Source organism: Myotis myotis, unplaced genomic scaffold, assembly GCF_014108235.1.
Source record: "Myotis myotis isolate mMyoMyo1 unplaced genomic scaffold, mMyoMyo1.p scaffold_m19_p_3, whole genome shotgun sequence".
Classification (NCBI taxonomy): Eukaryota; Metazoa; Chordata; class Mammalia; order Chiroptera; family Vespertilionidae; genus Myotis; species Myotis myotis.
The window spans coordinates 164201474-164216931 of NW_023416335.1; the positions used below are offsets into that span (position 1 = coordinate 164201474).

Consider the following 15458-nt stretch of genomic DNA (forward strand, 5'->3'; position numbering starts at 1 on the left):
AAGGATATCACATATGCTTTCAGAAAAAGTCATTGCTATTTGGATTCAAACACACATCAATGTGGAGGAAGGACTAACTAATTATCTCCCTTTTCTGATTTTTCCATAATTTTTACTAAATCATCGAGGAAAGCTAGTGGTTAGGATGTCACATAATTATGCTAAAAATCTGCTAAGGGAGGTGAAACCAAACATCTGAATCCAGCTAAATATAAAAAACATGACCTTTTATTGCCCTTCTCTCCTGTTTCTGAAGTAGGAGGGTTCTACTTTATATCCCCATGGGCCAGCACTAGGTTTGAGTTATATGTAGGTGATTTGGGGTATAGTTGCAAAAGCAGTCATTCAATTCTTGAGAGTTTGACATCTCCTGGAAAGAAATAAGCTAGAGGCAGATTGCTAAGCTGGATTTGCTTAGATGGAAAACATTTACGCTAGGAGTCCAGCTAATGTGCAGTTAACATGGAAATAACCAGGCCTGGGGCGCTATCCCAGAAGCGAGTAAAGCCACGGCTGCTGCCACTGCCACAGGAGGCATGAGGAGATAAAAACATTCAGATGGCAGATAACAGCTTTTCAGATGGGGCTCCGTCAGATTCCTTGGAAGCTGCTAAAGATGCAAGTGCTACAGAGAAGCTCACCAATCCGGTGATGCCAGAACCCTCGAGTTCGGGCAGCCTTGAGGAGTGGCTTGACAATGCCTCCCACACTCCTTGCAGCTACATAGAGTCTTTACCTACAGCAGTAAAAAGAAGAATCAATGCATTGAAACAACTTCAGGTGAAGTGTGCTCAATAGAACCCAAGTTCTATGGAGAGGTCCATGACCTGGAGAGGACATACGCGGCGCTGTACCAGCCTCTCTGACAAAAGAACGGAGCTTGTCACTGGTGACGTTGAGTCGACAGATGGAGAATCGGAGTGGCACAGTGAGAATGAAGAGGAGGACAAACTGGCTAGAGACATGGAAAGTAAAGTAGTCATTGCAGAAAAAGAAGTCGAGACAGCGAAGAGCCAGCTCCAGAGGGATTTGGAGTTCTTTCACCGTCTTCAGAAACGCGGATGTGCTGAGCGAGTTAGTCCAGGAATATGATGAGCCAATCTTGAAACATCTTCAAGATATTAAAGCGAAGTTTTCAGACCCTGGACAGCCTATGTCTTTTGTATTACAAGTTCCACTTTGAGCCCAGCGACTACTTCATCAATTCAGTCCTGACCAAAACGAACAACAAGATGAAGTCCGAGCCGGATAAGGCCGACCCCTTCTCCTTCGAAGGCCCTGAAATAGTTGACTGTGACGGGTGCACTATTGATTGGAAGAAAGGAAAACATGTTACAGTCAAAACGATCAAGAAAAAACGGAGCCCAGCCAGGTGTAGCTCAGCGGTTGAGCGTCGACCCAGGAACCAAGAGGTCACCGGTTCGATTCCTGGTCAGGGCACATGCCCAGGTTGTGGGCTCGATCCCCAGTGGAGGTCCTGCAGGAGGCAGCCAATCAATGATTCTCTTTCATCACTGATGTTGCTATCTCTCTCTCCCGCTCCCTTCCTCTCTGAAATCAATAAAAATATATTAAAGAAAAAACGGAAACACAAGGGTCCAGGCACTGTCAGAACCATCACCAAGCAAGTCCCCAATGATTCTGTTTTTTAACTTCTTCAGTCCGCTGGCTGAAAGCATCTGGGGATGGAGAATCACTGGATGAAGATTCCGAGTTCACATTAGCCTCCGGCTTTGAGATTGGACACTTCTTCCGTGAGCAGCTAGTCCCAAGGGGTACTTCAACGGGGGAGGCCATAGAGGATGACGACAATCTTGAAGAAGGTGAGGAAGGAGAAGGGGAAGAGTTAGAAGGAGACGAGGAGGGAGAAGAAGAGGATGATGCCGACCTGAGCCTCAAGAAGGAGCCCAACCAGCCCTCTGCGTGCAAGCAGCAGTGAGCAGTGAGGACCTGTGGGCGCAGCGCCCACATCTGACCTTTTTCGAGTGCATGGTTTTCACTTTCACTTTTCCTCTTTCCTTATTATTTTGCTTAACCTGTACAGCGGCCACTTAACGGCGTTTCAGAAGTGGGAGGTTTAATCTAATCCCGGCACCCTCTGCGGCCTTGGGTGCAGCTCAGTAAACTTCCCCAGGCCAGCTTTCGGGGGGCCAGTAGACCACGTGGGGTACCACGTTGGGTGGGAAGGCCCCTGAGCCCAGGACTGACGACTGGAGATTCTGCTCCCATCTCTCACTTATTTTCCTCGGGGTGGGGTGGGGTCGTAGCACCTGCGGTGCTGAGGCGTCAGCTGGTGTGGTTCATCCTCGTATTTATTTGTTCCTTTGTGCTGGGAGCCTCGGAGCGCGTGCTGTCACTTGTCCTCAGGTTTCTGAAACCACGTTTGTGACTGGAGACCTGGGGACTTGACAGGGAGGAGGTGGCAGCGGCTCCTCTGGGAGCGCAGACTGCGAGAAAGAGCTCCCTCTTGCCGCTGACAGCTGGTGGCATGAGCGCGCCTCCAGGACGGGTGGGGTTGTGGGCAGTGCTGTGTGCCCATCTTCCGTGGGGAGGGCTGGGCGGGGCACACGTTTCCTCGTGTGTAAGTGTCACGTCTCCTTAGCTCCCATTTCTCAGCCCCACGTCCATGTGTCTTAAAAGCCCTGGGTTCAAAGTGACGACCTATCCGTGGCTGGCGTGTGGGGCTCTGAGTTGTGTGACCGAGGTCCCTGGTCCCTGGCAGCCGGGTTCATGGGGCCCACACTGACCAGGCCTGGAGAGTGCTCAGCCTTATTACTTAGACACATTTGTAACTGAAGATGCTGTTTTCAATTTGTACAGACTAGTTAGAGTATTCTATTAAAGTGGTAAAACCTGGATAGACAGATGATAGGTAGATGATAGATAGATAGATAGATAGATAGATAGATAGATAGATAGATAGATAGAAAGAAATAACCAGGCCCATACTAGTCAGCAAGCTCAGTCAGCAAATCAGGATACCATCCCCAGACCGTTAAGTGGCACATCTGAAGTTCTCACTGTACAGTTGTGGCTTTGGTTCCATCAACTATGGTTATCTTCTCTGGTTTTAATGCCTATCAGTCTTTACCAGATGTAGCAGCCACTGCTTGATAAAACTTTGCCACGAAGTCTGGCTCACTGACCTCCAGCTGCCTGACAAATTCATGGCGCTCCTCCTCAGCCCATCCTCGAAACCACTGATCTCAAAGAGGTAGCTGGCACTCAAAGATACAAGGTGATCGGTTGGCTCCAGACACACTAAGCTGCTGTAGATCTTGTAGCGATGGCTGTAATTTTCCTGGCACTGCTTTAGTCACCAGGTCTTATAGGAAATGTTCAGGCTGGGGACCTGACCAACTGGCAAACCAGTGAAGAACACACTTCATTTCCTGGGAATGGGGTAAGACTGGGGGAGGGAAGAGTTCATAGAATTGTCTGGCACTGAGGGTAAGGGAAAAGGGAAGGATAGCTGCATCGAAAATGAAGATGATTCCAGTGGCATCCCCCCCTTTTCTCTCACAGGGCACCAAGAGACCCTCACAAGAGGGCTTAGGCTCCAACTATCACCACCGCTTCCATGTTTCCTGAAAACCCTAAGTTGTGTGCGCGTTTTTAATAAAACCTTTGAAAGATAATGGCAGTGTACCTTAAGGGCTAAGGGAGAATAAGAGGATGTGGGGAGGAAGATGGGAAGATAGCAACAGGTTCTGAATTCCAGAGTTTAGGGAGGACGATGTGGCAAAGTTAAAGAAGAGATGAAAAGCAGTTTGAATTCCTCAGCCTAGGGCAGGGGTGGGCAACCCCTGGCACGCGTGCCAAACATGGCACGCCAGTAACTTTTGTTGGCACGCAAAACCCTCTCTTATAGCCGAAACCGGTTTGGCTCAGTGGATGGAGCGTCGGCCTGCGGACTGAAGGGTCCCAGGTTCGGTTCCGGTCAAGGGCATGTACCTGGGTTGCGGGCATATCCCCAGCGGGGGATGTGCAGGAGGCGGCTGATCGATGTTTCTCTCTCATCGATGTTTCTGGCTCTCTGTCTCTCTCCCTTCCTCTCTGTAAAAAATCAATAAAATATATTTTTTAAAAAAACCCTCTCTTATAATCTTTCATTTACAATTTTTTTCTTAATATCGACTTTTTTATTTTTCAGATAAATTCAGTGTAGGTGCATCTTAGATAAATAAATAATTTTACATAACAAGTTATCTTAAAGACCATAGACATGGATTGACAAGAGAGGGGAAGAGCAATTTCTATGCCTCTGCCTTAACTCTCCCTGCCTTCCTAGATCCGACCAGTGTTTTGGTTTCAGCCTCAGACACAACGGGTTTTCATTGACAAGACAACCGCCTCACCTACTTATTCAAAATTTCACTCTATAAAAATTAAATCTTCTCTCTCACTTTGCCCACTGGTACTAACGAAAGGGGAATAAATTTCTATGTTTCTCTCGATGCGCGCTACAGCAGTAACCAGGTGACATCATCATCACACCGTATCCGTCTGCACTGAAAAGTAAGTTACATAATTACCGTACTTCTATTACATTATGCTGTATTTGTCTATGCTTTCTTCTTTATTCTGTTATTTTCCTTAGGAAATATTTTTAGTTTGTCACATTTTTGTTGTTATCCATAAACCAAATCTTATAAATAAAAATAATAATAACTGATATGCATACAATGTATTATGATTTATAAATAAAGGTTCTTCATTTTGTGATTTTTTACATGCTTTATCTTTACTGTTCCCTAAGTTGCGCCCATCTTACCATTTTGTAGGGATAGCAAACTATTTTTCTTTCTATTTACTTTAATTAAAAAAGTAATAGCAGTACAGTAGTTTGATTAAGCTAATTAATCACTTACTGACATTTTACTTTTCATCTTTCACCTTTTTCACGTATACCATCATCTCATGTATTTTTCTGTCCTTCTAGATTGTGCAGAATGTCAGGACCACCAGCTAAGAAACGATGTTGTTCAGCTGAAGAGGATGTTAGAGAATTTCAAAAATACTGGACAGAAAAGTTTGGTGTGATTAAGAAAGACAACAAAGCCTTATGTGTTTTCTGTTCTGAAACTATTGTTTGCAGAACATCTTCTGTAAAAAGGCATTTTGAAAATGTTCATAAGAACATAAGCAATAAAACCGAAGAGGAACAAAGAGAATTAATTTCTCGTGAACTCAGCAAAACAAAAAAACAGGCTGATAATTTTATGAACTTCATCCCAGGTAGGTCCAGTTTCAACTTAGTTGCTGCTAGTTTCGAGGTTTCAAAAGTCATTGCCTAACATGGAAAACCACTCAGTGATGGAGAGTATATTAAAGAAGCTTGGCTAGAATGTACACCTTTCCTTTTTGACGACTTCTCAGAAAAAGAAAAGATTATTCAGTGCATTAAAGATTTGTCCGTGAGCAGGAAAACAGTTAAGGATAGGATACTTAAGTTGGCGAGTAACACTGCTGAACAAGTAACAAAAGATTTGTCTTCGTGTCAATTTTTTTCTGTTTGTATTGATGAAAGTACAGACATTACATCGTCATCTAGGCTGGCCATTTTTTCTCGACTTCGTAAAGGTGATGAAATATGTGAAGAGATGGTTGCCCTTCTAACTCTACCTGAGCGAACTACCAGGGCTGAAATATGTAAAGCAGTTATGAACGAATTCTCTTCTCGACAAACTGACATTTCAAAAGTAGTGTCCGTCACCACTGGTGGTGCTCCCTGCATGACTGGTGAGAAGGCAGGTTTTGTAAATCTGTTTGCGAAAGAAGTTGGTCATACACTGATAGGTGTTCATTGCATCATACATGAGGCGGCTTTATGTGCAAGAGCTGGCCCGAAGGAACTGCAGGAAGTGATGCAAACAGTTACCAAAGTTGTTAATTACATTTCTGCTCGGGCTTTAAATAAAAGACAATTTCAAGTTTTACTGAATGAGGTAGAATCTGTGTATAAAGGACTGAAAATGTACAACAATGTTCAACGGCTTAGCCAAGGTTTGGTTCTGAAACGATTCGTTGAATGCTTAAACGAGATAACGCTCTTCTTGAATAACCAACATGTTTCTTACCAAGAATTGTCTGACGCCACGTGGGTTTCTAAACTGATGTTCTTTGCAGATTTTTGTGAACATTTGAATGACTTAAATGTTAAATTACAAGGAACTGTCAAGACACTTGATGTTATGTTTGGTTACATAAAGGCTTTTGAAAAGAAACTGGAAGTCTTCAAGAGGGATGTGGATGGTGAGAGATTTAGATATTTCCCAAACCTCTAGAGACACATCAAAGACCTCCCAAAAGATGACAGAACAGACTGTCAAAGCCTTCAAAAGCTGTTTTTATTTATTTATTATTTTTTTAAATATATTTTATTGGTTTTTTACAGAGAGGAAGGGAGAGAGATAGTTAGAAACATCGATGAGAGAGAAACATCAATCAGCTGCCTCCTGCACATCTCCCACTGGGGATGTGCCCGCAACCAAGGTACATGCCCTTGACCGGAATCGAACCTGGGACCCTTCAGTCCACAGGCCGATGCTCTATCCACTGAGCCAAACTGGGAAAGCTGTTTTTAAACATCATCGAGTCAACTATTGAGCAGTTCTTCTCAAGATTTGCAAAATTCAGAGAACTGGAAGAGACAGCAAAATTCATGAGGTTTCCAGACAGCATGAAACTGGAGGAACTAAACTTACAAATGTTTTCATGGATAGACATGGCTGACTTTGAAATGCAGTTGATTGAATTTCAGAGTAGCTCAATTTGGAAGCAGAAATTTATTGACCTTAGAGTTGACTTGGAAAACATTGAAAAAAAGCGATTAGAGACAGGAGTACCAGAGAGAAGTGTCAAAAACGAACTATTGAGGACTTGGAATGCCATTCCAGAAAATTTTTTCTGTTTAAAAAACTTTGCAACAGCGTTACTCTCCATGTTTTCATCCACATACACTTGTGAATCTTTGTTCTCAGTGATGAATTTTGTTAAGTCTCGTAATAGGAGTAGCCTGACTGATGAAAGTAGTAGCTCGTGCATATCTCTGAAGGTCACGAAATATAAACCTGATGTAAAATCTCTGTCATCAGTGATGCAGCAGCAAAAGTCCCACTGATAATATCAAACGGAGTCATAAAGTTTTCTGTCGGACTATCAGTGTACATGTATACATTAAAAAATAAATGTATTTTTCATCATCATATACTGTGTTTTTGTTGCTCGAATGAATTTTATTATTTCTTCAAGGTTCTTCACATACATACACCTTAAGAGATATCAAATAGGCGTAACATGTTCTCAAAAAATTAGCGTTGGCACGCAGAAGAATTTTGAGTCAGAGATTTTGCTGGTTTTGGCATGCACTCACAAAAAGGTTGCCCACCCCTGGCCTAGGACAAGCATAGAAAAAAGAAGGGGTGGGGATTGGAGGGCGCAACTTGGGAATGACTTGGAGCCCTTATCTAAACTTAACTTTATAAAGGCCAGTGGTAGTCCCCCCAAAATGGGGATAAACATGGCTTCCCCATGGAAAGAACCTTGTGGTGAGGAACTGAGGCCTTTTGCCAACAACTAGCAAGGAACAGAGGCATCCTGCCAACTGCCATGTGAGTGAGGTATCTTCTAAGCAGTCAAGCCTTCAGATGACTGGAGCCCCAGCCAATAGCTTTATTGCAACCTTATAAGAGACCCCAAGCAGAAGCACCCAGCTAAGCCTCTCCCAGACTCCTAACTCTTAGAAACTATAAGATAATGTTTTGTTGCTATTTAAAGCTTCAAAGTTTGGGGGTGATATGTGAAGCAGAAATATATAACTAACTAGAGGCCCGGTGCATGGATTCATGCACTGGTGGGGTCCCTTGGCCTGGCCTGTGCCCTCTCACAATCCAGGACCCCTCAGGGTATGTCGGAGAGCTGGTTTCAGCCCGATCTTCGCAGGCCAGGCCGAGGGACCCCTCTGGTGCACAAATTTGTGCACTGGGCCTCTAGTATGCATATAAGATCTTTGGTTAATCTCTTCCTGCCCTCCCTCTCCCCTCTTTCCTCTGAGATTCATCAGTCTGTTCCATGTTTCCATGACTGTGGTTTCCACTCCTGCATTGAGCATCTGCCCCCTGGCGGTCAGTGCGCGTCATAGCTACCGGTCAGTTGGTCCAACAGTCAGCCAGTCACTTAGGCCGTGGGGAGGGGTGGGATCATGGCCGCCGTGGTGGAGCGGAGTCCCAGGGACGGGGAGGGGGAGGAGGAGCAGCTGGTTCTGGTGGAATTGTCAGGAATTATCGATTCAGACTTTCTCTCAAAATGTGAAAATAAATGCAAGATTTTGGGAATTGACACTGAGAGGCCCATTCTGCAAGTGGACAGCTATGTATTTGCTGGAGAGTATAAAGACACTCTTGGGACCTGTGTTACATTTGAAGAAAATGTTGAACATGTGGATGCAGAAGGCAACAGTAAAACAGTGCTAAAATATAAATGCCATACGATGAAGAAGCTCAGCATGACAAGAACTCTTCTGACAGAAAAGAAGGAAGGAGAAGAAAGCATAGGTGGTGTGGAATGGCTGCAAACTGAGGATAATGATTTCTCCAATAGAACCAACATGATTTGTAACATTCTACATGAAAATGAAGATGAAGAAGTTGTAGCTCCAGCCCCAGATAAACCGTTGGAGTTGGAAGAGCAAAACATTCAAATGAAATTTAATTAAAACCTGAGCTATGAACAGGAAAAACCACTGCACTTGGAAATAGAGGATTCCGGTCCTCTTATTGATACTCCTTCTGAAACAGAAAGTTCTGTGTTTATGGAAACTCAAGATGCTGCCTTAGAAATCACTCCTAGATAAAATGTTTTTAATAATAAATAGAATTTTTTAAATTTTTATATTAAAAAAGTTGTAAATTATAAAGGAATTCCAAAGTGCTTTATTTGTCAATAAGAACTTAAAACAGAATTTCTCTCAGATAAACTCATTTCTTAAGAGTGAAAATAATTCAAACCATTATAACTTAAGCTAAATAAAATGTATAACCATCACACACTTAGTTATAGACACTAAAATACCCCACTTAAGAATTTCCCCAGTCAAGTGCCTTCATAAATTCCTCTTCAGTGAAAGACAGTATCTTGGAAGCTTCAATATGCATCTTCTGCCTTTTTAAAACATCAATTAATTTTAATTGTTTCTTGAACCCTATCATTAATTCTCCTTTTTGTTTTTCTAGCTTCTTGTTTTCTGATTTTAATGCTTCAATTTTTTGTGTTCTTCACTTGCTATATCCTTGCTATTCTGTCTTAATTTACTTAGCTCTGATTTATATTTTTCTGCTTCTTCTAGAGCTCTATTCAAGCGAACCTCTGTGGCACTTTGAGTAGTGGCAGCTTGTTTTTGTAGTCTTCTTCTTTTTTTTAAATTTAATTTTGTTTTATTTCTTAAAGTATTACAAAGAGTATTACACATGTCTCCCCTTTTCCCCCCCTTGACCTTCCCCTGGCCTCCCCTACCCCCCAGTGTCTTGTGTCCATTGGTTATTCTTATACGCATGCATACAAGTCCTTCGGTTGATCTCTTACCACCACCCCAACCCTCCCCAGAATTCCCACTGTAGTTTGACAATCTGTTCAATGCTGCTCTGCCTTTGTATCTATTTTTGTTCATCAGTTTATAATGGTCTTTATTATCCATAAATGAGTGAGATCATGTGGTATTTTTCTCGGCTTCCCAGGGACCGTCTCAACATCACATGGGCCGTCTCAACTTCACCGGGGCGCTTCAACCCCACCGGGGCCGTCTTAACCCCACCAGGACCGTTTCAACCTCACCGGGGTCGTTTCAGCCTCACCAGGGTCGTTTCAGCCTTACCAGGGTCGTTTCAGCCTCACCGGGGTCGTTTCAGCCTCACCAGGGCCGTTTCAACCTCACAGGGGCCGTTTCAACCTCACCGGGGCTGTCTCGGCCTCACGGGGGCCACCTCAGCCTCATGGGAGCCGTCTCAACCTTACCAGGGCCGTCTCAACCCCACCGGGGCCACTTCAACGCCACCGGGGCCATTTCAACCTCATGGGGGCCATCTCAGCAACACGAAGTTTGTCATTCTGTCTTTTGTTGGGCGGCTCCTTGCTGGACAAAATCTCCAGGCATTCTTGCTGGCTGAATTTCTGGTATGTTTGCTTGGATTTTGTTTTCTACTAAGTGCACAGACTGCTTGTCTGCCGTCTCCCAGTGTCCCATGTGAGACTGCATCTGGTGGACCTGTTTGTGCGTTTGCTGGTACAGCGGTTCCATGTTGCCGGCCCAGCCGGGTCCGGTTTCGGCTTCCTCCAAACCTGATTCTGCTTCTTGAGTGTGTCCCTTATGGGTGGGAGGAGTTGAAATCTGCAGTTTGTTGGGTTAAGCTGCAAAGCGAATGTTGGTTCCTTTTGTGCCACTGGCACAGCTTGGGCGGTGATGTAAATTGAGTAGGGCGGGGTCTCAGGGAATCACCAAGGCGGAGCAAACAGCAATGGCGTCTCCACGAATCCTTGCCTCTCCGTGACTCCGCGTCTCCGCGTCTCCATGTCCCCGAGTACCGGCGAGCAGCTCCACGAGAAAGACACCTTCGCTTTCCAACCCACTGCGAGGCCGTCCGCCTCTCCCCGTAGGGGTTCTGGGGTCTGGGACCTCAGAATCTCGCCCCAAACAAGCTCATTGGATTCGAGAGTTTGTAACCCCTTTTGATTGGAAAAAAAAAAACGCGCATCCAGTTGCAGCCCTCCTGGCCCGCGACTCCGTACCTCTGTTCTTGGTGCCTCTGCATATCATACTCATTCTCAATGCTCTTATTTCTTTCCTTCCAGTTGTAGAACTTCCACTGGGCCAGCTTTCCCATGGTTCTGAATGATAGCTGTTTTGTCTTATAGTTGGTATTTTCAATGTTGTTGTGGGAGGCAGCATACACAGGTCTGTACCTATGCCGCCATCTTGGTTCTCCTGTAGTCTTCTTTTATTTTCTAATTCCCTTTCTACTGAAGACAGCTGTTGCTGTAATCCATCACATTTTTTGTTTGCTTCTTCAAAAAGAGTTTTATATTTTTCTGTTTAAGACTGTTGCAAATTAATTGTTCGTTGCTGTCTTACACAATCTTCCTCAAAATTTTTTTACTTGAGACTTTAAATCCTGAATTTCATCCTCCTTTCTATTGCATTCACATACAACATTATCCAATTCCTGCTGCATAACACGGAGTTTGGCCTTCAGAAATCTGATCTGTGCTTCTGTTCCAATGTCTTTACTAGCACCACAAAATATATCATCATCTATATAATCAGGTAGGCCTTCTTCTTCCAGTTGCCCTTCAATTTTGCTAACTGTTTTTGCAAGAGAAAAGTCTGAGAAATCCTCTGGAATGGCAACATCATTGGCAGTTGGTATATCAGAGTATTTCAACTTTATACTTGGAATTTGTTTTCTTTCCTTTATTTGCAGAGTGTAGTTTTTTTTTTTAACCTTGTTTACTGGATCAACATTTTTGCTCTTTGGCTGAGTTTCTGAATATAGATGAACTGTCCCTTCAGATAATAGGGACAGGGGGCAGAGCCGGTGATGGGGGGAGATGGGGGTCCCCTGCCCAGGCCTGACACCACTGGCGGAGGCGTCAGGCCTGGGCAAGGGGCCGGTCCTGCTATCGGGTGATCGGAGGGTGATGGTCTTGTTTTTAGTTCTCTTAACAATGCCTTTCAAAGAGCATTAGCTTTTAATTTTGATGAAGTCCCACACATCAGTTTGTTTCTTTTAAAGAACTGTGGAATCATAGGTAAGAAATTTGCCTCACCCAGGTAACAGAAAAGGGCAAACTGTAGTCTGAAGAATTAGACTAATGGGAACAAGACCAAAGACTAAACTAGCCACCAGGGCACTGAGCAAGAGGGTGGGGAAGGAGGAAGAGACCCAGTTGCAGATGATAAGACATTGGGTAGATTTCAGACATGCAGAGTGGCAGATATGGTTAATTAGCATTCAGCACATATTCTGCAGAGGCTGGAAAGCTAAGGATTATATTTCTCAGAATACCTTGCAGTCAGTCAGATGTACTTGGATGAGATTTAGAAGGCAGAAGTGAGACAAAAACCATTATACACTACTTTAGCTATTCCTCCTGGCAAGCAAGGTCATGGAGATGTGACATATGTTTATAGCAGTGATCCAATGATGTCTCTAGCTTTGCAAATATTGAGAGGTGATTGCATCAGAGCGTAGCCACGGCAATGTCCTGATCATAGTTTCAAGATCCCTGGATCAGAGTTGTAGCTACTTGCTCTTAAGCCCAGTCATCAGTGGAGACTTCCAGCTGCCCCACCCTCCTGACTGTGGCAGAGGTAACAGCTTCCCTGGCAGAGCACTCCTCACATGTTCTGGAGGTCATTTCTGGAATTTCAGCCCAGAGGGCCCCTCCAGACTTTCAAATTTACTTTGTAAGCCTTTATGTCCTTGTATCCTTAAACTTCTTGGAGGGGTTTTTGTTTCCTGCATTGATCCCTGAGTGATAGGAGATTGTATCTGGGAAGAATGATAAAGAATAAAAGGTCTCTCACCGTGTGGGAAGGATGTGACAATGTATGAAATAATTTATTTGTTTAATGAGCATATAACAGACATGAAGTGGATCCTATTGTTAGATACTTGGAATAGCAACTTGCCCTGAAGGTGCTTACACAATCTGATGATATCATGGTATGTTGGGACTCTGTGTGCTCACAGACAAGATCTCAATCAAATTTGGAGAAATCATGAAAGAGGTGACTTGTGAGCTGTTTTGTTTTTTGTTTGTTTTTTCAATGGATGAGTAGGAATTAGTCAGCAATGAGGAAGGGGATGATCCTTCTACCTATAATCTGTTAAGCAAAACTTTTAAATATCTGTGTTCCCATTTCTCCCCCACACCTTCTCAGGAAAGTGAAGGAAGGAGCAGGTGTGTGTTTCTAAAGACATTAGAGGAGGGGGGGGTTAAGGATAAAGTAGGAGCTAACGGGGGAAAGTGAGGCAGAAGTTTAAAAGTGTTTTGAATAAGGAGGTGGCAGCAGTTGACCTAAGAGAGATTCTGGGCTTCCCTAGAGACTAAAGGTAAGGCATCCTCAAGCCAGCCTCAACTTTTCAGTCTTCATGCCCTCACTTATCATAAGAGAGTCAGAATGGCATGGGATTACAAGGCCTAGGCCAGGTTTAGTGTCAGGGTTAGCACTTACTAGCATATAGACTTGGACATATTATTTAACTTCTAGTCTGTTTACTCATTTATATAATGAGGATACGGATAATACCTCCCTCCTACAGTGTAAAGGTCAAATCAGATAATGGATGTTAAAAACAAAAAGTTGTAAATTATAAAGTACTACAAAAATACTAGTCACTATTATCTTAATAGGTCTTGTTGATTCTATCTAAGGTATATATTTCTGTTATAGACTGAAGTGTGTCCTTCCCAGGTTCATATATTGAAGCCCTAACACTCAGTGTGACTGTATTTGGTGATAGGGCCTTGAAGAAAGTAACTACGGACAAAGGGAGTCATAATGTGGAGCCATAATCTGATAGGACTGATGGTCTTGTAAGAAGAGGAAGAGCCCAATGGATATGCTCAGTGATTGAGTGCAGACCTATGAACCAGGAGGTCACAGTGTGATTCCTGGTTAGGGCACTTGTCTGCTGGGGGTTGTGCAAACGACAGCAGATTGGTGATTCTCTCTCATCATTGATGTTTCTGTCTCTCTCCCTCTCTCTTCCTCTCTGAAGTCAATAAAAAAATTTTTTTTAAAGAGGAAGAGAGGAGAAACCAAGATGGCGGCATAGGTAAACACCGGAGTTTGCTGCCTCGAACAACCACTTCAAAAATACAACTAAAAGACGGAACGGACATCACCCAGAACCACAGGAAGGCTGGCTGAGGGGAAATTCTTCAACTAGAAGGAAAGAGAACAGCATACAGAGACTCAGAGGAGGCGCAGTGCAGAAAATACAAAGGTGCGGAGGTGCGCGAGGCGGGCTGGCGGCTGAGGGCGCGGTTGTCGTTTTCAATCAGGAGGCAGTCTCAGATTCTGAGCTCCAGTTCTGGGCGAGTCTCTAGGGACCCAGTCTCAAACGGGAGAAGCGGGACTGTCTGGCATCGGTCAGAACTCGAGGGCAGCTTTCTCTCCGAGGTTTGCAGCGGTTGCTGGGACTCTGAGAGGCAGAGCCTCTGGGGACGGGACTGAGAGCAGCCATAACTGCTCCCTCCACCTGCCCTGTTGATCCCGTGCAACCCGCCCCGCCCAAACCCTGCACAGAGCCATTTGCCGGATAGCCTCAGGCAAAGGCTAGATTAGCACCTCCCCAGAGGACAGAAGTTTTCCCACTGCAGACACAGCTGATTCTCACAGCCAGTTGGCCTGGAGGCCAAATCCCCCTAGTATTAACTACAACAATCAAGGCTTAACTACAACAAGACTGCGCACAAAGACCACTAGGAGGTGCACCAAGAAAGCATTAAAAATGCGGAGACAAAGAAACAGGACAAAATTGTCAATGGAGGATATTGAGTTCAGAACCACACTTTTAAGGTCTCTCAAGAACTGTCTAGAAGCCTCCAATAAACTTATTGAGATCTACAAGAAATCTAATGAGACCCTCGATGTTGTGATAAAGAACCAACTAGAAATTAAGCATACACGGACTGAAATAAAGAATATTATACAGACTCTCAACAGCAGACCAGAGGAGCGCAAGAATCAAGGCAAAGATTTGAAATGCGAAGAAGCAAAAAACACCCAACTGGAAAAGCAAAATGAAAAAAGAATCCGAAAATACGAAGATAGTGTAAGGAGCCTCTGGGATAGCTTCAAGCGTACCAACATCAGAATTATAGGGGTGCCAGAAGATGAGAGAGAGCAAGATATTGAAAACCTATTTGAAGAAATAATGACAGAAAACTTCCCCTTCCTGGTGAAAGAATTAGACTTACAACTCCAGGAAGCTCAGAGAACCCCAAACAAAAGGAATCCAAAGAGGACCACACCAAGACACATCATAATTAAAATGCCAAGAGCAAAAGACAAAGAGAGAATCTTAAAAGCAGCAAGAGAAAGAAACTCAGTTACCTACAAGGGAATACCCATAAGACTGTCAGCTGATTTCTCAACAGAAACTTTGCAGGCCAGAAGGGAGTGGCAAGAAATATTCAAAGTGATGAATGCCAAGAACCTACAACCAAGATTACTTTATCCAGCAAAGCTATCATTCAGAATTGAAGGCCAGATAAAGAGCTTCACAGATAAGGACAAGTTAAAGGAGTTCATCACCACCAAACCAGTATTATATGAAATGCTGAAAGGTATCCTTTAAGAAGAGGAAGAAGAAGAAAAAGGTAAAGATACAAATTATGAACAACAAATACGCATCTATCAACAAGTGAATCTAAGAATCAAGTGAATAAATACT

General features: G+C 43.8%; 1 protein-coding gene and 3 pseudogenes across 1 annotated transcript; 2 read left to right on the forward strand and 2 right to left on the reverse strand.

The window, feature by feature from the left end:
- The first annotated feature begins 546 nt into the window (after window positions 1–546).
- On the forward strand, window positions 547–2085 carry LOC118651871 (annotated as a pseudogene).
- A 995-nt stretch (window positions 2086–3080) lies between these two features.
- Window positions 3081–3563, reverse strand: LOC118649621 (annotated as a pseudogene).
- Window positions 3564–8203: 4640 nt separating this feature from the next.
- Window positions 8204–8895, forward strand: LOC118651192 (general transcription factor 3C polypeptide 6-like). Its single transcript, XM_036300107.1, is given in 1 exon segment — window positions 8204–8895. A coding segment is annotated over 1 exon segment (651 nt). The 3' UTR covers window positions 8855–8895.
- A 182-nt stretch (window positions 8896–9077) lies between these two features.
- LOC118651447 lies at window positions 9078–11533 on the reverse strand (annotated as a pseudogene).
- Window positions 11534–15458: the final 3925 nt, after the last annotated feature.